This window comes from Netta rufina, assembly GCF_964035555.1.
Source record: "Netta rufina genome assembly, chromosome: 16".
NCBI classification, from domain to species: domain Eukaryota; kingdom Metazoa; phylum Chordata; class Aves; order Anseriformes; family Anatidae; genus Netta; species Netta rufina.
In genome coordinates this window covers 2,275,620-2,299,148 of record NC_140140.1, presented here as the reverse complement: position 1 = coordinate 2,299,148, position 23,529 = coordinate 2,275,620, and the positions used below count along the sequence as shown (strand labels likewise).

General features: G+C 50.5%; 1 protein-coding gene across 1 annotated transcript; it reads left to right on the top strand.

The window, feature by feature from the left end:
* Positions 1 to 778: 778 nt before the first annotated feature.
* SLC2A10 (solute carrier family 2 member 10) lies at positions 779 to 23,529 on the top strand (the record flags this gene model as incomplete). Its single annotated transcript, XM_084296897.1, has 7 exons — positions 779 to 865; positions 1,411 to 1,944; positions 2,307 to 2,421; positions 5,255 to 6,634; positions 7,664 to 7,786; positions 8,344 to 8,479; positions 23,472 to 23,529. 7 exons carry the CDS (start codon positions 779 to 781, stop codon positions 23,527 to 23,529), a joined length of 2,433 nt encoding a protein of 810 aa, XP_084153023.1.

The window sequence follows — 23,529 nt, the reverse complement described above, 5'->3', positions numbered from 1 at the left end:
ATGTCTGCTCACCATAAGCTGGCCTCATATGCAGGTTCTTGGGGAAGAGAGAAAATTGCAAGTCTCCCTCTGAGTGTCGTGACAGCTAGTCATGGCTTCAGAGCTATTTAATCTACCTTATTATGAATTACAAATCCTATTGAAAAGCTCCTTCTTTGAACACCATTGGGCTCTGTTGGCTGGCTGTGTTTGAAGCCAATCTCCGCCGTGCGTATGATCCCTGTGCAGCTGTCAGTTTGTATGAGACACACGGTTTCAGAAGAGGTATTTTTCCATTGAAATAACATGTTTCTATTTCTATGTTTCTATTGAAATAACAATATATGAATGGGAAGCATTTACTTAATCTATAAATCAGACGTTTTGAAACACTTTTAATATTCACTATGACTTTGAGAAGAAGCAAGAACAAAGCCTTTGATCAGCTGCTGCCCATACTGTATGCCTGACATCCAACAGACAGGCTGAAAGGACATACATGATCCAGCATTGCCTGCCCAAGGCATCCCAAAACTATGAACTGGAGAAAAAAATAATAATAAATAAATAAAAGACAATAAAGGATTAGAACAACTGGTCCCAGAATGGCGACATGGCATGCATCCCCCTACATAGAAGAACAAGGATTCCTTAAACATTTTTCTAAATTCCTCATTAACACGTGGAATGACCACTGAAAAGCTCTTTTAAAAGACATCACGTGTTTTTCCTTCCTTACCCAACCTGTTTACTTTTGTCTGTGTCAGAGGTCTGTGCCTGCTCTGCAGCCACAGGTGCAATGGCCGCTGATGCAGACCGTCCCCAGCCCGACCCAGGACTGAGTCCCAATCCCAGTCCAAAAAGCTTTACCAGCACAGGCTCCATGGTGCGTTACATGCAGTCACATACCAGTCCACAATGCAGGCTTATGGTCATTTATGGTCATTTCCACTTATCCTTCGGCTGCAGTCCATGTGGCATGGCCCTGGGAAAAGCTGTGCAAGCCCACCCCAAAGCCTTGTCCCTGCTCTGGTCCCTGTGCTAGCTGGGTGACAGCAAATTTCTGAGCACTGCACATGGTTCTCGGCACACACACGTACTTCACCACATCGCAGCACGTCCAGCAACAGCAGTTTGCACAAACAGCACCGAGGGACAACGTTTGCACCGTGTTAAAGCGTTCTGAAAACACTTCTAACCGTAGCAACTTTTGTGAAGTGCTTTTACAAACTCAAATTTGGAATACATGAATTTCGCCTCAGATTCAGGAAAAAAGAAAAAAAAAATCTTGAATCCAAGTTGAAGTCCCAGTGGCTTTGATGCAGTAGGCAGCAGGAAGGTTTCTGTCCCACTGCGCCGAGCAGGAATGTTAATTGCACGGCAAGCTGGCCGCGGAGGCACGGTGCCTCATGGAGCACTGTGCTGCTGCAGGGAGACGAGCCCGAGAGCCCGACCCCGTGTCTCCAAGCCGAGAGCAAGGTGAGAATCCCCGCTCAGCCCTGCTGCCCCGTCCCGGCTCTGAACCGCTCCCTCCTCTCCCAGCAGCCTTTCCTCGCCTTTCCAGCGGAGCCTCCGAAAAGCTTTTCCAGCCCACCTCCTGCGGGCTGTCCGGAGCCTTTCCGCTCCGCAGCAGCAAAGCCGAGCATCGCCGCGAGCCTGCGGAGGCCGGGCACGGTCGGGTCCTGCTCCGGACCCCACCGAGCCCCCCCGGGACGGAGCCGGCACCCCCCGAAGCGCCCCCGGCCGCTCCTTTCCCCTCCCGGGGACCGCGGGCCGAGCGAGTACCGCCGCCCCATCCCCTCCCCATCCCTCCCACCCCCTTCTCCCGGTCGGGGACCCCCCCCGGGGGCGGGCAGGGTGACTACAAGCCCCAGGCTGCCCGGCCCGGGAGGCAGGACGAGGAGCGACGTGGCGCTGCACGGCCCCGCTCCGGCCCCGCTGCGGAGCGCCCCGGGGCTGCCATGGGTGAGTGGCTCGGGGGGGGGGGGGTCGGGAGGGGCCGGGGGGGGGCGGCAGGCGGGCAGGCGGCCCCCTGCGAGCGGCGGAGAGAAGTTGGCAACTTGGCCACTTTTCCTGAAGGCTGCGGCTGCATCTCTCTGCCTCCTTCCCTCCCTCTTTGCTTCCCCCGCCCAGCTTTTCTTTTTTTCTTTTTTCTTTTTCTTTTTTTTTTTTTTTTTTTTTTTTTAAGCGCTTCCAGCAGCAAAACAGCAGTAATTTCCTGCGGCTCGGCCCCTAAGGCCGGCCCAGAAGCATGAGCGGGGCGAGGGAAGGCGAACCAGGCTGGGGGCAGCCGCCAGCACCGCCCTGGACCACAGCCCTCCCCCCAGGTTTTGCCACGGGCAGGGGATGTGCTGGCGCAGCTCCCCGTGAGACCCACCGGCTTCGCCGTCCTGATGAGCTCTGAAAGGTCCCCGGTACCCCGGCAGCTCCAGAACAGCCTCTGTACCGAGCCAGATCCCACGCAGAGTTCATGAACTGTTGCTGCCCACTAAGTTAACAAGGAAAGCTGCAAAGTCTGATCGGATCAGCTGTGGCATTCGCAGCAGGGCTGCCTGTACCGAACCCACTTGGTGGCTTGAAGCTAATGGCTTGCCCGCTTTGTGTCAAGACTTTTGTTCTCAGTGAGCAAATATTTTTTCTAATTATCTGCGTAACATGTGTACAAGGAATGATAAAAACGGTGCAGGTGGTCACACAGCGTGGTGGCAGGGATCAGCTTCTAGCTGGAATGGCACAAGTAGCACGAGGGAAAGAGGGATACAGAATAAATACAATTATAAACATAGCTATCACCCAGATATAACCTTTAGTGCTAGCTGTGATTATAGGCTGAATAGGGACGTTTCCTATTAAACACAGCTTGTGAGGGGAAAAAACCCGTAGGCAGGGTGAGAAAAGTTTTCCACGGGCTGGTGGCTGTGGCCTCATTCTTTCCACATACGGTCTACTGAGGCTGGGAGTATGAAGCTGTGAGTATTTCTAATTAAACAAAGGCAATGTGAGAAGACAGATAGCATTATGTGCTGGAATCCAGGGTGTTACAGCAGAAACCTGCAAACTCATGCACTTTACCTGTGCCTTTCGATTTGAGACTGGGGGAGGCAGGTCACTGCCACTGCTGTTCCCCCAAGATCCCCTCGCAGTGGGGGCTGTCACGCTGCGTGCGCTCCCCTCTGCCACGCTCAGTGACATGACTCACGGCTCGCACATCTTCACCCTTTCATCCTCTCCCCAGGGCGAGAAGCGTGTGCAGCAAGCACCTTGTTTTTGTAGGGTTGGTTGGGGCGGGTTGGTTAGTTTGGGTTCAGTTTGCTTTGCTTATGCTGTTGTTTTTTCTTATTTTAAGTAAGCTTAAATACTTACTAAACTTGCATGCTCAGCTGTATGAGAAAGGCAAGGTCAAAAAATCACTTCTTGTATTTGGGGCAGGCAACAGGGAGCTTTTCAGCTCAGGAAGTTCGTGCTGCAGAGCTAGATCAGCCCAAGAAGGTTTGCCTGGCTTGGTGATCCTGGGTACCAAGAGCTAGAGAAGGAGAGGTGAAGAAATCAGAGTCACCCCCACAAAGTAATGCCAAGAGTTCAGGATTAGCTAGGAGGAGTAAACTCTTGTGAGCAGCATTTTTAACTACATTGTGCATTCATCCTTATTTCCTGTAAGTCAGATTTTTCTGCTTACTGTTTCTCTTGTCTCTGTCAAAGCAGTCCAAATTCTCTCGCTCAGACTCAAGGTAAACGCAGCTGTTAGAGGCTAGGCGGGGCCCCCCAGGAACTGAGGGCTGTGGTCCTGTCAGCAGAAGACTTCCTCTCTGCTGTCTCTTTGACAATAGAAAATTTAATTTAAATCCCCATCCCCAGCTTTGCAAACTTTGACAGAAAGTAACTGTCCTGCTGCTTCATCCCAATGTTTGTTCCTGCCTGCAGCTGCAAAGAACAGCCATCAACCTCCCACTAACGTACTCAGCAGTGAAATAGTTAATGCTGCTTTTTTACTATTATTATTATTTTTTTTTTTTTTAAGAAAGTTTCCTTAGATTTTCAGCTTAGGTTGAAGTGCATGTGGCATTCATCAGCTCTCACTGCAGGGTTTGAATTCCCACTCCTTACCTTGCAATCCTGAGGTCTGAAGCTTTTATTTTTAGTGAGATTGTAGAGCCTGGAGTTGTTACTGGGCTGTAGTTCAGAGGGAATGCACATACTGGGGGAGTTTTCTGGCCACATAATCACATAATAAATAAGGCCATACCTATAGGACACCACTTTACTGATGAGGAGATGTTAACGGGAAAACTGCTGCCTTGGTTATTGCCATTCACAAATGATCTGTAAAACTAAGTTAGAGGAAAGAAAGGAGGCAACATCTTTAACAACTTACTGACTTGGCCAACCATTTCTCCCTTTACCTGGGCTCAGAAGGGGACTGGAAAAAAAAGAAGTTGATAGTTCAGTAAGCTTTAAGTAGAGTGCCACCCCCCATGGATCCTGGGGTTGTTTAGTAACTTGGTATTTCTGTGATAAATGCTTCACAACAACAAAAATGAAGTTCAGAAACATCAGCTTCTGTGGGTGAACATAGGATGTCCGCTGACGTGGAAAGAGGGCTGCCTGGAAAACAGCAGGGCCTTCTTGAAAACTGGTTAAGGGGAAAAGGTGCTGCATGCAGAGTGCTGGGCAGCAACACTTGTTTCATCCTGGAATTGTGCGGAGCTTGAAGAAGGAATCAGGTGAGATATTGGAGGGAAGGGGAGCCGTAATGAAGAGGACTGGGCCAGGGCAAGTCCGTCCCAGTGAGTGACTTATGAAATTCACAGGTGACAAGGGATGGCTCTTTTCCTACAGGTGCTTCTAAGCTGCAAACCATGGACTGAAACTTTATAATGGTAACACAGAGGGAGTCCAAACCCAAAAAGTGGAAGCTGCATTTCCTGCCCAGAACAGTTTTTGCCATTATAACAATGAAGAGGGACCACGGTGGGTCCCTGCACAACTCCAGGAAAGCAGATCACTGTCCTCCACTTAAATACAAGTCTTTGCTTTGCTAACACAGCCCTGTTTTCATGGTTCCGCACTCCAGTGAGTGCCCCTGCCGTCCATGGCAGTGGGTGCCAGCCTGGGAGGTTGTGTATGTGCAAGTGCCTGTATACATGGCTGAGGGAGTTTAGCTTTGTAAATAGAAAACTTTGTGTGTCCTGGAAAAGCTTTTTCCAGATTGTGCCTGCTGATAGCTTTCCTGCTAGAGCCAGAAGACTGAACCTCACATTGCTTGCTTGTTTTCCAGGTCGTGCCCTGCTGGTCCTCCTGCTGTCCGCTACAGTCTCCCTCCTGGGCGGGCTGATATTTGGATACGAGCTGGGCATTATCTCTGGTGCACTGCTGCAGCTGCAGACAGACTTTCACCTCGGCTGCTTCAGGCAGGAAGTTCTGGTGAGCTCCCTCCTCATCGGAGCACTTCTTGCCTCTCTGGTGGGGGGCATCCTCATTGACCGCCATGGCCGGAGGAGAGCAATCCTGGTCAGCAACTTGGTCCTGCTGTTCGGCAGCCTTATTCTGACGTTGGCAAGGTCGTTCATTGGGCTGGTCATTGGGCGCATGACCGTGGGCTTTGCCATCTCTGTCTCGTCCATGGCCTGCTGCATCTATGTCTCGGAGATGGTGGCGGCCCATCAGCGAGGGCTGCTGGTGTCTCTCTACGAAGCAGGCATCACTGTGGGCATCCTGCTGTCGTATGCACTGAATTACGTCTTTGCGGACGTGGATGAGGGATGGAGGTACATGTTTGGACTGGCCATTGCCCCGACAGCCATGCAGTTCCTCAGCATCCTCTTTCTCCCAGTGAACCCCGTTAAATTAAACTCGTGGGACTCAGACTGCCAGAAGGGTCTCATTCAACTGCAGACTGCTGAGGACAGAGAGGCAGCAAAGCAGGAGTCCTATAAGGAGAAGCACTATTCATTTCTGGACCTTTTCAGGACCAGAGACAACATGAGAAGACGCACTCTGGTGGGCCTGGGCCTGGTGCTCTTCCAGCAGTTCACTGGGCAGCCCAACGTGCTGGGCTATGCCTCCAAAATCTTCCACTCGGTGGGATTCCAGAGCAACTCCTCTGCCATCCTGGCCTCTGTTGGGCTGGGGGCGATAAAGGTGGTGGCCACGCTCGTCGCGATGGCGTTTGCGGACAAGGCTGGCAGGAGAGTGCTGCTCATCGCTGGCTGCGTGGTGATGGCAATCTCTGTCACCACCATTGGCCTCACCAGCTGCATCGCTCCACTGGCCATGGCCAGGGACTGCACGGCAGCCGCAGACCCCAACGCATCCCACAGCCTCAGCCAGCACCCCCTGACCCCCCTGTCCTCCCAGCCCACTGGGTCACACATCCCACCAGCGTTAGGTGAAGGCAGCAGGCAGGGGGGAGCTGATTCTGCTGCTGCAAAGAGCCTTACAAAAGCCTTTGCCAGTGCTCGGAGCAGGGCGGCTGTTACTGACTCTCCCCACACCCAGAAGATGGGCTTGGCAAGTCAGTCCAAAACAGAGACAGGAGAAGAGAGCTCAGGCCCTCCTTTTGGTGGTGCTCCCCCGACGGAACATATGGTTTTAAATTGGATTACGCTGCTGAGCATGATGGCTTTCGTGAGCGCATTCTCAATTGGATTTGGACCAAGTAAGTATGGTGTTTATATATCCTTGTGCTAACCCAGAGGATAAAGCTGGGGCTGATCTTCATAGTCCGCTTGAAACATTCATTATGCATCTGCTTTACCAAGCCGCTGAGTGTCTGGAAATTGGAAATACATCCCCTTCAGCCTCCTGAATCATTTCCTCGTCTTGCAGCTCTGTTGGCTGTGGGGCTGGTGCAGCATCATAATAACCTTCTTGTCCGTGCTATCACTACTCATGTAATTTTTTCCCCCTTGTCGTGCTCATTGCAAAATCAGAGCGTCCCACAAGCACTACCTAATCTTCACAGCACCCCAACAAGGAAGAAAAGAGAGGGCTGGGTAGGTACTGAGGAGCTTCTCCAGAAAGTCAGCAACAGAGCTGGAAAATGGAACCTCCCTGAAAGTTTCTCAGTGTCGGCTTCCAAAATCGTTATTTATCAGATGAGAACAGGGACTAGTTCTTGCTTCCATGCGAGTTCTAGCATTTTCTGGCACTTGCTGTTTTAAGGGCTTTGATGGGAGAAAACAGCATCTAGCTGAAGGAAAAACATAAGTGCACAGCAAGCCTCGGGAGTTTGGCAGTGACCCTCTAAATCATTTCAATCAAAATAACCCTAGGATAGGAGAGAGTGCTTCAAGATGCATTCTGCTCCCAGCTCTGACTTTAGCCCAAATACAACATTTTCTCTTTAATCTACCCCTTCTCCTTTCTCTACAAGAGCAAGTCCTGATGGCAGATATGTCGATATTTTCCCATCTGCTGAATGGCCAAGTCCCCTGCTTTGTTTTTTGCTGACTGGGCCTGTTTGTTGGCATCTCATCCCTCCACAGTGCCGAGCATGGGAGTTTCAAAGTGCTCTGCTGTGACCTGACCCTGAGACCAATGATCATTGCTCACCACCAACAGCAGCGGGTGTTGGGTGAAGCCAGAGTTTGGCTCTCTATAAAACCCTTGCCAAATATTCCACACTCGTTTCCCAAATGTATTTCTTAAACCACACAACCATCTTTCTCGTCTCTGATCTGTGCAGTGACCTGGCTGGTCCTCAGTGAGATCTACCCAGCTGGAATAAGAGGAAGAGCCTTTGCTTTCTGCAACAGCTTTAACTGGGCCGCCAATTTACTGATCAGCCTCTCCTTCCTTGACCTTATTGGTAAGTGTCCGTCCCTGTCCCCCCATTTCCCACAGGTGGGTTAGTGAAGATGGCCACCGCAGCCATTTGGAGAGCAAGTGGTGTTTGGAACCATGGGGACTGGGCACTGGAACAGCTGTGACCCCAATGCCTGTGAGAGCAGAAAAATGCAGGCACCAGTGACACTGGTCTGAGCTCCTCCATCACCCATTTCATAAAAATCATCCTTCACCCACTGGGCTGGGCTGTAGTGCTGCACTGTCAGGGAACCGTGGGGTTTGCAGCTCTCATGCCAGTAGCTTTACAAAGTTTCTCGGTAGCAGAGCTCCTGGTTGAGGCATTCACACGGCACTGTTGGGCCCTGGAGCTCAGTTTTCTCCCTCCCTCGGTGGTACTGCTGGCAAAGCCTGCTGTGAACCATCCTTTTCCCTCGCTGCTTCCTAGCCCAGGCCTTGCAGATAAGGAGCTTTCCCTGTCCGGTACCAGTGAGCGTTTTGTAGTAAGCAGCCAGCTTCCTTTGCATCCCACGATGCGACTTACCTCTGATGGACCCTTCCTGTGCTTGAATCTCTCTGCAGACGCCATTGGTTTCTCCTGGATGTTTCTTCTCTACGGACTGATGGGAGTGATGGCTGTTATATTCATTTACCTTTTTGTTCCAGAAACAAAAGGGCAGTCCTTAGAGGAGATAGACCAGCAGTTCTCCAGGAAACGGTACGTGTGCCAACCTGAGTGCAGGCTTTGGGTGCTTCCCACCAGCCCTACCTGAGATCCGTGGTACAGGGCAGTCCCAGCCTGGTCAGTGCCACCAAGAACATCTCAGGTGTATGGCCAGGCTGTGGGATGGGCTGTGAGGGCTGCAACATGTTTTCGTCAGCGGGTCACTGTCCTGGGCCCTACAGCCATGCTGCTCAAGGTCACTGGTGATTTTTGGAGAAAAGGGCTGATACCAAAGCTTGCAGGTGACAGGAGGAGAACAGCACCAGAACATGGTGCAGGTCTAGGCTACAGGAGGGAACAATATTCCTGTCCTTTCCCTTGGGATCCTGGACTCGTGCTCCTCCTCTGGGCCAGAGACATCTCCCAGTGTCAGACCATGGGCTCTCACCCAGCCATTTCCATGCAAAGCCTGTGATTCCTGGCAAGGTGGGACAGGTCAAGTGGGATTTGTGCGTTTCTGGCTGTGAAGGAGGTGACAGGGCAAGAAGTGCCGGAGTGGAGGGAGGCTGTGCAGTGCCACAATGAGGAGGGAGGTGGCCAGGAGGGGTGGCTGCTGCAAGTCTCCGGACTGGCAGTGAGCAGCAGTAGTGCCAGCTGACCTCCAGCATCACCCCCAGGCTGTGGGAAGGGAGCAGGTGTAAGCGTGCAAGAGGAGCGAGCTGCGCACACAGGCAGTACCAGCGAGTGGAGCACACCAGCAGCACCTGAAACCAGGGACCAACAGCGTCACCCTGAGGAGGGGAGCAGACCGTGCCATTGGGACATTTCTTCTTGTGGCCTGTGACTGGTGACCTCTGCTTGGATGCTGCTCTCCCTGCAGTGCCTTCAGCCTTGGGGCAAGCCCATAGCTGTCCTCTGCGTCCTTGGAGAGTCGCTGGTCCCAGGCAGGGACCACACCCTTCCTTTGGTATCTTTTATTGTTCACAGTTTGTATCTCCTATCATTTAAGAGGTTAATGGTTTTGTATGCAGGAAATAAAACAATTTTTGCTGACAGTGCTTTCCATCCAGGCAGTTCATTTCTGAGCAAGATATATTGTTTTCCACTTCTTTGAAGTACTTGGTGCTTTATAAAAGGGACAGCATTGCAGGAGGAATGTCAAGTTCTGAGCAGCATACATTAATGTCATCACCTTTTATAATGTCTGTAGAAACCTGGAGTCTGAGAAGGGAGCTAATGCAGCTAAACACCCTAAAGGCCCAGCAGCTCATGTGCCTGATTTCATGTGGCCCATGCCCACAAAAGCACAGCACATCTATCATGCATGTTTAGCTGCTTTCTTTTGTACACAGAGGATGTTCTGCATTCACTGCTAAGGTCTGCATGTACAAAAATGCTGCAACGTTCTGGTACCTTCTACAAGTTTTCCACTTCTCACAATTGTACGTTCTTTGATTGTTGTTTTTTTTTAGGCCCTGTTACCCTCCTCCTGGCACATATACATTACAAAAAAACCACCCTGCTACCACCACACTCACTCCCAAAAGTTTGCAAGAGAGGAGATGCTGGCATCCTGCTGACCCCACAACCTTACCTCTTTTGAACACCTAAGGAAGCAAGTCCCAAAGCTTAGTGTTTTCCCCTGAAAATGCAACTCCATAGGGACCAGCAACCTCTATGCTGGTGACACACACAGGACACAGCTTAATCTGTCTAACACTGAAAACACCATCTCAAAGAGAAGTCACCATAGCACTGGAAAATGATCCTCTGCCCTTGGCCGTATCCAGCCCATGGCTGTCAGGTGGCTCCTTGTGTTGCTGTTGGGGAGCATCGTCCTCTCCCAGCAAGTGATGGGAAGCATGGGAAGCACCTTGGGCTTCCTTGGCCACATCCACCCTGCTGCAGCTGGGCTGTTGGGGCTCTGTGGGGAGCAGTGCAGTGGCTGCAATGTTTCTGTGAGTCCCCTGAATGCTGCAGGTGCTGTCACCTCAAGGACACAGAGATGTCCTTTGCAGAGGAAAGGGATCTGGGGGTGCTGATTAATGCTCACCTGAACTTGAGCCAGCAGTGTGCCCAGACGTCCAAAAAGGCCAACAGCATCCTGGCTTGTGTCAGGAATAGTGCAGCCAGCAGGAGCACGGAGGTGATCGCCCCCTGTACTCTGCTCTGGTGAGGCTGCACCTCAAGTGCTGTGTTCAGCTTTGGGCCCCTCACTACAAGAAGGACACCAAGGCCCTGGAGAGTGTCCAGAGCAGGGCTATGAAGCTGGTGAAGGGCCTGGAGCACAAGTCCTGTGAGGAGCGGCTGAGGGAACTGGGGGTGTTTGGTCTGGAGAAGAGGAGGCTCAGGGGAGACCTCATTGCTCTCTGCAGCTACCTGAAAGGAAGCTGTGGGGAGCTGGGAGTCGGCCTCTTCTCACAGGTAACGAGTGATAGGACCAGAGGGAATGGCCTCAAGTTGTGCCAGGGGAGGTTCAGGTTGGAAATGAGGAGACATTTCTGCTCAGCAAGAGCAGTCAGGCACTGGGACGGGTTGCCCAGGGAGGTGGTGGAGTCACCGTCCCTGGGGGTGTTCAAGGGAAGGCTGGACGTGGTGCTGGGGGACATGGCTTAGTGGGTGATGGTGGTGGTAGCAGGACGGTTGGACCAGATGATCTTAGAGGGCTTCTCTGACCCTAATGATTCTGTGACACCCATGAATCAGAAAACAGGTGCTCCCTTCCTACAACCGCGAGCTTGCTCCAAAAGCCCGTGTCCACTGAGCTATGCGGGGGGGGGGGTGTAGAGAACTCCGATTTACTGGGAAGAGCCGGGGCAGGCCTAGGGGCTGAGGCTGGGCTCCAGGCGGTGCCGGGGCCGATGCGCTGCGGCCGGCCCAGCAGGGCTGCACCGCGCCCCGGCGGCCGCCAGGGGCCAGCCCGAGCCCACGGAAGGCGCCGAGGCCGCTGCAGGCCGCTCGCTCAGCCCCGCGGGCACACGCGTGTCCGCGACAGGCCGTGGGGCTGCTGCTGGGGCACCGACACGGCCGGGTTCCGCGGGAGGAGGCTTCGTTAGCAGGGGTGAGGGGGCTCTTCCCTGTTTTTTCAGGATCAATAGCACACGGGTCCCCAAAATCTGTGGGGTCAATTCAGACTTGGGCACCTCAGGAGGAGGATGTGGCCAGTGTACAACGGAAGACCAGCAGGGCAATAACAGCTGCAATTTAAAAAAAGAAAAAGAAAAAGAAAAAAGAAAAAGGTGACTGACCAAGTATGGCAAACCCACAGGAGCACTGTTAAGCAACAAAGCAAAGGCAAAACTTATAGGTGCTTCCATTTCCAACCGATCCTAGTGCAGAATCCTAAGAAAATATGGTGATACTAGGCTTTTCAGCTGACCTGAATGGCTACCCCAGTATAACGGGGTTGTTGGTGACCTGCTGGCAGGAGAATGATCACCAGGCTGGATGCTGCTGGGCTAGCGGCTGCGTGGGAAGGCTGGAGCAGGATGCACACGAGAGAAGCGCCTGTGTGGGGAGGACTGTATGAAGAAAAAGCAGCAGAAAGAGCATCACTGCAGGCTTCTCAGGGTGATAGATCCCAGATTCCAAAGGGTAAAATGTAGAGCAAGGACTGTGCTACTGACCCCTGCTAAGGATAAATATAAAGATCTGAAAACATGAGGTTAGAGAAGCTGAAATTTAGGTCAGGTGGTAATAGTGGGAGATTTCAACTATCTACATACATATTGTCTCAGTGATCCATCAGGAAGAAGAAATACTTTTGGATACAGTAATGAGTGAGTCTCGGTGACCAAGCAGTGGTAGAAGCAGCAAGGAGGGCTGCTGCTCTGGGTTTAGTTCAGGACCTGCTTCACAAGGTGTTTGTGGGAGAGCTGCTCTCTGCTAGTGACCACAGTACAACCAATTTAATGCTGTAGTGGGAGAGAGCACACCAAATAAATCCAGCACGTGGCTCTGCAATTTCAAGAGAGGGAGCTATGAAAAAATAAGGTGATTGGTCAATAACAACAACAGAGCTAAAAGGAACAGGCAGAAAGCAAGGAGCCTGCGAGCAGTCTGGAGGTGATTAAAAAATACTCTATTAAAGCCCAAGTACAACATGTGCCACAACTCAAAACGAACTAAGAGGTCCTAAAAAACACCCTGACTGACTCACTGGGAAGGTTAAGGAGGTTTCACAGGGAGAAGGTCAGCGTTTAAAAAGTGAAAAGGTTTCCCACATGAGGAGAACAGGAAAAACCATAAAACATAGCGAGTTAAGTGTAGACAGAAAATTAAAAGAGCTAAAAAAGAGCACAAAGATCTCCCTGCCAACTGACTTAAAAAAGTAAAAGAAAATAAAAAGAAATACATCAAAAACAAGAAGGTAGCTAGGGAGCTATTTGATTGCTTATGACCAAGGGACAAGTAGTGTACGGGGAAGGACAGGGCATGACGGGGTAGCTCAGGCACCTCTTGGTGTTGGTCTTCACAGCTGGAGATACGTGGGAGATCCTTGCACCCATGTCATGCTCCGTAGTCTGTCAGTCATAAGAATCAGATCAGCGACACATTCCACATGCCTGCTGAACCAGAGGACCAGGATTGCCAGCACAGCTCCCACCTACAGAGCAAGCTCTGGAAGGGGCCCTGGTGAGGGTCACATCCAGCCCTGCTGGGGCGCTTGGGTCTGCACCAAATGGGGGTGGCAAGGAGCATCCGACAAGGGAAAGCCTGCCTGGCCAATGTGCTGGGGCACGAGGGGAACATCAGTAAGCATGGATAGGGGGAACCCAATGGACAGAAAAAGTATTTTCAAAAAGATTTAACAAAATTATTATTTTTTAATCTACATTGCCATGGAGTTGAAACAAAGCTTCTTTATGGATTGAGAGCCAGTTAAAAGCTATTCCTATGTTGTAGACAGCAAAGTGCTAGGTTTAATGGACATTTTTGGGGAAAGATGAGAGCTTTCCATTCAGCAGTGGAGTTTCCTTTACGGGGCCTGAGATTCTTACATCTTTATTTGTGGCATTGGGAGGGGAATGGACATCAAACTCTCCAGGTTCGTGGATGATGCTAAGCTCTTCTGGGAAATAAAATGTTTTGCCGATGACAAATGGCTACAAAAGAACCTGGCAACGTTAAGTGGAGAAAAAGGTAGTTGAGGAGCTTAATTGTAGGTAAACACTAACATATCACAGCCCCCAAACTGTTTATACCTGGTACAGACTTCTCAAGGGTGGTTGCAGCTTGGGAAAGAGATCTTGGAGATAACACCACCACGTGCAGCGTCACCCACAATGCAGCAAGAGGTAGGGCAGTGTCAGAGGGACAAGGACAGCAGAGATGGACATCCCATGGAAAGCTGCAGGCTGGTGCCAGAGGCCACTGCGGCCTCTGAGAGCTGTCTGAGGCTAGTGTGGGTTGGAGGAGTCCTCGGGACTGGTGAGCTTCCTCCATCACCAAACTGGACAAATGTGTCCCCACTCTAAATTTGTGACCCATTTGTGACGGCAGCACCAGGCCGTTTCTCTTGTTCTCTCCCCTGAGGCTGAGACCTCATAAGACTAGAGTATACAGAAATGCTTGGGGCAGTGATAAATCTTTTTTAGTGGGCTTTTATTTCCTTTTCTTTCACAATATTTTCTTTAGTTTCCTAGCCAATTTTTTTCTAAGGAAAGATTTCTGACTTCCTTTGAGCCACAGCTCAACATCTGTCCACATTGGGGGCTGAAGTAATACACTGTTAAGGGGTTTTGATGTCAAGCCCAAAACCCCACCAGGGATTTATGCAGCTCTCCCCTTTCCTCCCTCCTCCTCTTCAAACAGCCTTTCATTTGCTCTCACTAATTGTGCTGTCATGCCTTTCTTTCCCCCCCAGTTGTGCAGACAGCCTTTCATGCAGACAGGTTTCGGTGACAGATGCCTGTGCCATGAGCTCTCCTATAAGGCGGGCGCGTAGCGCGTGTGCTGTCTGAGCACACCGAGCCGATCCAGGCACCCATCCAGCCCGGGGATGGATTAGGTAGTGGCTTTTCTGCCCCCCGAGGAGCTGCTGGATAATAGCTGCCGGGTGGGAGAGCTCCACCAGCCCAGCCCACCCACCGACACCACTTGCTCCTCTAAATGAGCAGGAAGAGATTAACTGAGCATCTCTTAGAGTATTTCAGGGGAGAGTCCTCAGGAGGATTCGTGTTGGAGCAAGGACACCATAAAGTGGGGTGTCCCAGGGCTTTGAGAGCTCCTCTGGGCTGCCCCTTCCTCAGGCAAACACAGCTGGAGTTGTATGGACAAAGATCAATGCTTTCAGGGACTTGCCTGAGATTGTGAAAGGGAGCTCAAGGCCGTGGACCATGTAAATTGACCTGCTCCCACAGAAGCCTGCTCCCAGGCCTTGTCAACTACAGGAGAATGACATTTGAGCAGCTATCTGAAGGCATCTGGGACACAACCAGAAGCAGAGCCTCTGCAGGATTAAAGCCCGAATTTCCCCAAGGTGTCTGTGTCCTGGAAAGACAGATAGAGCAAGTAGGGGAATGCACAGCTCGAGTTTGCAGATGATTTTTCTTGTGTTTCAGATGCCTGTCTGTGAAGATTTCCAAGACAGAGAAGCTCTTTACCTGTCCCAGTGCCTGCAGACAGACAGGGACAGGAAGGACTGGCAGAGGCAGGATCAGAGGCACTCACACCACAACACTGACCTGCAGGAGGTTTGAGAGAAGTTACAGTGCTCTACCAAAGAGTGGACTTCTAAAAGCAAGGTCAGGCCACCACCACAGTTGGATACAGTCCTATAATGCACCATAGTGAAAATCCAGGTTATACATGAAATAATTACAACGCCTGGCTTGCTGTCACTGGTGCAGCCTGACTTCAGAAGCCAGCTTGCCATGTGAAGCCTGCAGGGCAGCACATACCACCACCAAGCCCTAGCCGTGGCAGCAAGATCTGGGTGACAGACTGAGTGGAGAACATGGGAAAGCATCACACACCCTGGCATGAAAGCTCCCACAGCTTAGCAGGGAAATGGGGGACAGGGGGCTCCTCATCACTCCTGTGCACATGAGAGCCGTGAGCTCGGGGACTGGATCCTGCTTAGTCTCTGCTTGGGGGGATGCGGGGCTGGATGAAAGGAGCCAGGATACATGAAATATGATAACTGGAAAAAATATAAACCAGAAGATGGGCTGTTTAATGCAGTACAGATCCAACAAAACAACCAGAGCCGAGCAAAAAACATTCCTCATATTAGAACAAAGATACCGTCTCAACCCAGGGAGAACCTGGAAGGAGAAGGGTGTGCTGAGATGTGTTTTGTTAGCTTGTGCATCTCCAGGCACTGCAGGGATCAGACCCAAGCCTAGGGTGCGCCAGGGGCTCTCTCCTTTCCCCGAATCTCTCCTGCCCTCCCTGAAGCATTTCTGCTGCTCCCTCCAGCATGAGCATCTCCGGGCTCCCCACACTGGGGAACAGGCACCCTCATTCTCCCTGCCTCTCTCTTGGCCTCCTTGCTGCTGCTTCTGCCTCTGGCCTCATTTCCCCCAGCCCTGAGGTCTTCCCTCTGCTCATTATGTTAGTAGAAGGAGAGTTGCTGTCACTTTTGGTCAGAAGACCAAAGGAGGGACAGAAAAGTGAGGTCTCCCTCAAATGTCAGGATGCTGATGGTGTGCAGAAGGAGCTGCCCTGAGAGGTCACCACCCAGAAAAGCCTGGTGTCTTCAGAGAGGCCAGGTACCTTGGGTTGGGAGCTGGACTGGGATGCAGCACTGGGCAGAGCAGAATCCACCTCTATGCCCTGACCCTACTGGGACAAATTCAGCCTCTGAATAAGCAGGAATCACATAATTACCTTTTCCAGGGAACTTTTCCAGTTGTGTCCAGGTATTTCTGTGCCACTGAGCTGAGTTCACCCTCCTGTGAAGCATTTCCTCCTTGTCGTGACAGCAGGAACAGCACAGGGCTAGCAGCTGCCAAGAGCCATTTCCCTCTTGGAAGGTCCTCAGTGTGGGTCTGTGGAAAATCATCCTGCTCGGGCACCTCGTGGAAATCCTGGCATCACACAGTGGCTGCATCTGTGCCCACCGACAGCTCCTCGGGGTAACAACATCCTTTTGTTCTTGCTGAAACTCAGAGCCGAGTCCCTCTGCGTGGCGTGACCTCCAGCAGCAATACAAATACAAGTGTCAGTGTTATTACTATTAATAGTGTTCCTATTCCTGCTGCCATTATGATTGCTTTTGCTACTATTAATAATAATATTTACATATGCAAAACCACAGATGCAAAACAGATGGTTTGGTTGGGCCCTCTGAAAAACTTGTCTCTGCCACATATTTATGACAAAGACGGAGGGTTAACCACACAGAGTGCCATATAGAGAACAAATAGATGGGGAAAAAAGAATGAAATAATTCCTTCCATATACCCAACAGGGGCCAAAACTTATCCATTCCCTCTCTCTGCTTCTCTCCTTTCTAGTATTTGAGACTCTTTCCAATACCAGGTCAGGGATGGTTTCCATATTTGTTCAGACTTGTCTAATTTTATTTTCCAGTTCAGCTATTATTTTTTCAGATGCAGCTTTTCCTGATGGATGGAAAATACAAAGGGAGTCACTCATCTGCTCCCTGCAAGCTTTTTCCTGACCGCTGGGAAGCTCGGGCACTAGTCCAGACCTGGAGTAAACCTTGCCTGGTGGAGAAAACTTGATCCCTGTTTGCTGAGTTCTGGGAATAATTTAAGCTAACGGGAAAAGTGAAAGTGAGAAAAGACTACCACCACCCTGAGCCCATCTTCTTCCCTCCGTAAGGGAAGAAGTGGCCCTGCCTGGGAAGATGGCGATGGCTGTGCAAGGTGAATGGTGGCATCGCCACTACTGGCCAACGCTGTACAGCATGCAAGTGGCACAACAGAACAGGGCCAGGTTTTTGGCAGTTTCATCCAGGTTTGTTTCACAAACCCAGCATTGCCCTCTGCAGAAAGACAAGGCTTGCCTAAATGGATAAGTAGCTTTGAATTGTAGCTATGCAAGTAGCCCACCAGCATGAGTGGCTTCCCTGCAGGCATGCTTCAGTCTCTTGGCTGTATATTTAGCTGTGCAAACACCAGGGGCTCCCCCACACCCGTGGGTGTCACGTTGGTGCCCAGCAGGACTCCACAATCCTTTTCTGCTGGCAAACATCCCTGGGGATGTCCGGTGGCCCCAACCATTCCCAGGTCCAGCTGCCCCTTCCCTGAGGAGGAGGAAGGTCTACGTGCTCTGCCACAATGCAGTGATGCTGAAATGGAGAAAGTCACTGGACAGCCCATACCGCACACTAATGAGTACAACACAGCATCCCTGAGCACTAATGAGTAATAAAGTGCCCCACAGACTAAAGAGCCCCCAAGTACTACCAAAGGCTAAGTAGTCCCCAAATACTCACCTCTCTCTCGGGTCAAATTCCACTCTTTAAACCAATCCCCATTACTTTTTGCACATAAGGCTGTGGAAAGCCTCAGAGGGGCTGTTAGGGTCTATTGTAGGGGAATAAAGCATGTGTCAAAAAGATTTTTAATGCCCAGTTAAAAATGGCCTAAACGCAGCCTGCAGTTACCTGATAAGCTGCAAGGTCTCTACTGGGATAAATATTTTGGTTTTTAAATTGTCTCAGCCCTTGCACACTTACAGGAGACTGGCTTGGCTATAAACTAAAGCTTTGTTGAGTACATTAAAACAATATTAAAAGCCTGTATTTTGTTACATAAAGACTTTTAATGCTTGTTGCTTTTTTCCTTATAATTGTTATGACCAGTAAATATTGAACATGTCGCTGTGCTGCAGAGTTCTGTACCTTAGGGCAGATAACGGCTTCGGTGCCCTTCCCAAGGTGTAGGTACCAAAAATGCTCAGGGAGAAGTTAATGTGCCCACAGCTGCACAACAGGGCAGTGCCAGAGGACGACACTCAAGTCCTATGTCCGCAGGCTCTGCTCATTGCGAGAGAAAAATATTCCTATTTGTGCAAGTTACTCTCTTTCTTTTTACAGAGAAACCTTAGAGACTGCTCCACTTACCATTTCAGTTAACCCTTTTTTTGTGAATAACTGCCTAATTCCTGCATGCTGCAGTGCCCATTGCCATTGCACCACGGCTGGATTCTATGCAGATATTTGGACATCCACGAGTAGGATATTTGAATAGGTAGAGGATTTTTTTCCCCCCAAACTGGTCTGTAATTCATTCAAAGATTCAGTCTCAGCGTAACAGCCAAGAAACCCAGGGTTCAAGCTGAGACAAGGTGTTTCTTCCTTCCCGTTTGTTCCTGTGCTGGAAGGGGTCTCTAGGGCAGAACAGCCTCATGGGGTTCTGCTGCTATTGCTGGGCTTTGGGAAGTGTTTGCTTAGTGGCAAGTGGGGCCAGCAGACAAAATTAATGGCATCTGAAGTTCAGTGTGAGCCTTGACTTTCAGGAATGCAGCATTAAAAACAGAACTTAAAACTTCCATATTGCAAAACCTATTAGCTGCTTTACCATTTTTGCAGTCATGCCAGTTTGCTCATACTGGATCTTTTACCAGAGCATGACAGCTCATTTGTTTAGCTTGGGCCAGGCTTAAAGCTCTGATGAAGCCTAATCTTGTGACCTGTATTTACTTTGGCCGGGGATGCCTTTTGCACAGACGACTTCCTATCCTTCCTAATCTTTCCCGCAGGAAAGAAGCTGAGAGTTACAAGCGGGGGGGAGGAAGCAAAGCCAACCAGACAGGCTGCGGAAGAGAAACAAGCACTGCACATGTCGGTGAAGTGGGTCAGGTTCAGGGACCTTGTCTGTTAGGGGAAAGAATTGAAAGGGGAGTCAGCACCTCTGCTGTCATCAGTGGAGATGCATCAAATCCATCATCAGCCCCTGGAAGCTTACCCATCTGGAAATACGGCTGGCTGCGACATCTTTGGGCTTTTGCGAGTGCTTAGGGATGGAAAAGTCTTTGCTTTGCTCCAACTTGTAAAACCTCCAGCTGAAGCTGGGAAGGGCTGAGCTGTTGTCAGCCAGGGATTTGGCAGCGAGGGGCTGCTCACAGGTTGCTGCTGCCCATCTTGTACAGGGCTGGGAGCTCTCTGTGACCAGGGAGCCAGCACGGAGCCTTCATCCCAGCAGCTTCGCTGGGTACTGACAACCAGCACAAACTCCTGCGTTCCTCACCTCCATTGCTTCAGGGCCTGATCCTGCAGAGGGCACAGCAGTATTCACAATGCAAATACTGCCCAGGAGCAGGCTCCCAGATATCACACTAATGTGAGCAGGTGAGGTCTAAGCATGCTGACACCAGGGATACAGCTTGTCCTGGGCCCTGTAGTGGGGTGAACGATGCTAGTGACACACCAGACTGCTTCCTAAAAATCTTTCTTACATTTTGAAGTAACGTGGCAAGTGTAAATGCAACCTTCTAATCCAGCAGCAAGACACTATACACCATGCTGGCACTAGAAGTGCTGGTGAGCTTCACAAAATCCTTGCTTTATACTCAGAAATAGGGCTGCAAGTTCAGAGACATAACAATGGGGCTGAGGATGTTTGCAGAAGACAAAAAGCCGGCCAGGTTTGGATTCAATTTGGTATCTTGGGCTTAACCAATTCCCACAGGTTGAAATAAAAAATTTGGAGTAGCTGGAAATATTCCTCAGCTTCATTCCCATGAAAGAGAAAGTACTTAAAAGCATTCTAAGGTTAATGGGAACATGATGAAAGAACCATTTCTGTAGAGTAGCTTTTTGATTAAATGCCTCCTTTAAATGCATTTTCCAAGCATTATAGCAGAGAAATTTGGGACAGGGTTCAAGTCTCTCCCAAACTGCTGGAAAGCAAGTGGTGAGGAAGCAATCTATTGTGCTGCTGCTGAGAGGCTCCGGTTCACAGCTTGAGGGCTCTGAGCTGGGGCTGCCAGGGACCAGCACCCATGGAGCAAGTCACCCATTGATGGGGAAACAGAACACCCATGTTTGCCCCAATAAAAGCCCTGAAACCCAGCCTAGTGTGGCCACCTGAAAGGCACATGTGCACTGCCCGCAGGGATTTGTCCAAGAAGAGCATCTTCCCAGAGCTGGCTGATGCTTTTTGCCTCAGAGGGGAAAGCTGGCATCCTAAACCTTCCCCAGTTGGGCAGCTGGGGAGTGCAGGAGCATGTCGACCCCTCTAATTCGCATTTAAATAGCAGGCCATTACCGTGTTTTATTGCTGTTTACAAATATTTACATTGGAATGGATTGTCTGCAATGATCTTTTTAAGAATGCCAAAACCACTCTCAATGCTAGGAGACAGTGTGTAAGGGCCACTGGATTTTAAACTATTTAAGAGCAGCTTAATCTATGCCACGTATTGGGTTTAGTTCTGTAATACCCACCTTGCAAGGTTACCTTGCAGCAAAACTGAGATCAGTAACAATAAACCTTAAAGTGCTTCCATGCAGATATCCATTTCCAACCCAACGGCTTCAGTTCAGAGAGGGATGTGTTTTATGCAGGACACACACAGAAGCGTTGTGTGATTGCTGGATCTGGACGTTACAGCAGCAGCTATTTTCTACCACTACGTAGTTGTTCCGTAAAGCACTGAATTCTAAATGACCTCCCAAAACTGAATTCTGATCTCCCTATTGATAAGCTCCTGACCCCTTCTGCTCCACTGCCACCCTGCCTGCAGCTGCTTGAGCCCAAAGGTGAGGGCACAGCAGATCAAATCGATTGCACTCTCCCATGCTATGGATGTTAGCGAACAAGCTCCTCGTGACCCTTCACCTTTCTGCCATGGGAAAATGTCGGGAGAGTCATTTCACCCTGCTTTGGGGAGCAAACAGCAGCAGCTTTACATCACAGGAAGAACTTACATTAATGCCCACCTAATGAGTACACTTCTCGGCAAAACCTACATCTCGCAGTGTAGTTAGGCAGTCATGCAAAGCACTGAGCTGGCCTGCCAAAGTTCTCAGGATTCATTAGATGACTGTGGTAACAAGGCAGAAGTTTTGCATTTCTATTGACTTAGTTTTAGTGCCACAGAAGGCACTGGGAAGAGCGGGCAGAAAGAAAGGCTCTGCTGATAGACTGATCAGGCTGAGTCAGTGAGAAGCACTCACAGCAAAGGAAAACAAATAAAAGGGCTGCCTGTGGGCAGTGGCGGCTGGGAGGCTGGGCTTGCTGTCCTCTCTGTGTTTACCAGGACACAGCTCCCACCACTGGCTGCCCCATGCTTGCAGGGAGCAGCAGCTCCTGGGATGTGAAGGATGGCTTCTGCAGAAACACTTTGTACCTGAGCAAGAAACAGCCCGGCAGCAGCCAGTTCGTTTCCTTAACTCGAGTGTGCTGTGCCCAGCTCCCAGACCACACCTGGGAGCCAGGCTGCAGTTACAAGGTGTATGTGCACCCACATAATTACACACCAGTGAGCTCTTGCAGCTCCCTCAGCTCAGGAGAGAGGTGGGATGCAAAGAGTTGAAAGCCAAGAGGAGTAGGTGATGGGTGCCTTTATTGATTACCTGTTGATCTTTGACCATTTTTCCATGAAGGGTGCACATAGAGAAAAGCAAGACCTTACAGCTTAGGAGCATTCCCAGCACATTTGCATTCAGGTAGGAAACTGTGCTAAGGCTCAGGCATTGCAACACCTCTGAAGGCCACCACCCCTGGCCCACAAGGAGCACCAACGGTGCTCAAGCAGTGCTCAGCAATGGCACTTCTCCCCTCTGAGACTCTGCCCTCAGTTTCCTCTGACAAGCACATTCTGCATGACCAGCATCCAGCCTGAGCCAGCATGGCCGTCTGTTTGCAGCAGCCTGTGGTCTTTCATTTAGCAGTGACCTTGGCCAAGGTAACATCAGTTGTCAAGGTGCGACCTGGCCCGATCCCTCTCCCCCAGGGCTCCCACCGGCCGCCGTGGAAGCTGCATGGAGCAGCTCCAGGCTCAGCCCCAAGCACTCAAACATCCCGGCGTGTCTGCTTGTACTTCTGAGGAGTGACAAATTACCAGGAAGGGCTCCCCCTGCACCCCAGCTCCGCCGCGCACAGCAGAATTCCCCCGTGCCACATTAACAGCTAATAAAACAATAGAGCTTTTAGTGGTGGACTTCAAAGACATCTCGGACAGATGAATGAATTTAGCATTTCTTCACTTACTGTCAGCGCTGGGGGAGAGAAGGGCAGGCTGAGGTCGAAGGCTTCAGCAGGGAGCGGCAAACAAATACAGCCTGGTATTCGGGCTACTGCAGAAAAATGAGTGGTGAACCAGACAAGCAATTGGCAAGCACCAGGTTTTCCTTCTCTTTATCACCGCTCATCCACTTCTGCTGCCCCTTTTATTTATTTTTCTCTCCCTCCTGTTCTACAAGACCACTCTGGAAAATGCAATCAACATTTAAAAACCTCCAAAATTACACCTAAAGCACGGGTCAAGTCACCAGCAGCTCATTACAGTACAGAGAATCTTTATGCAGCCTGGCCCAAACTCAAGCAAACGTAATTATTTTCAGACACAGCAACACAATTGTATTTGGTAATTCTGCCTTGAGGTCCCGCAGCTAATTTACAACCGTGTGTCCATCTACAAAATGGTTTCTGCAAGCCATTAGCTCATTGTCATGTTCAGTCACAATAAACATCTATATGAATTAAGCTTTGAGTTGTGCAACCAAGAGTGGGTTAATATTGCTTAAAAATTATTTGCCTTTTAGGAGCTGGAAAAGGAAGTATGAGAAAGGAAGAAGAGCAGGGAGAACAGCATTTGCTGTGAATAGTACAGAAATGCCATGATTTTTACCAGAGTTGCAGCAGACTGAGGTCACGTTGTGCCATCACAGCTGTCTCTGCCTCAATTGCCTGACAGCTCTTCCTTCACGGGGGGGGGAGGGGGGGGGGGGGGGGGGGGGAGGTTCACTATGCCTGGGGCTACAGAAGAAATGATCAGAGCCTCCCAGGTGGGATGTTGGCTCTGGAAGACAAAAAGGCAACACAAGATGTAAGAAGCAGCGCAGTAACAGGGGCAGCTTTACCAACACTGGGGACCTCTGAACCTCTCTCTGTGCCTGTTCCAGACTGGGCAAGGACCACCTGGCATTGAAGACCAAGCTCTGGCCTCACGCACAGGCGTGA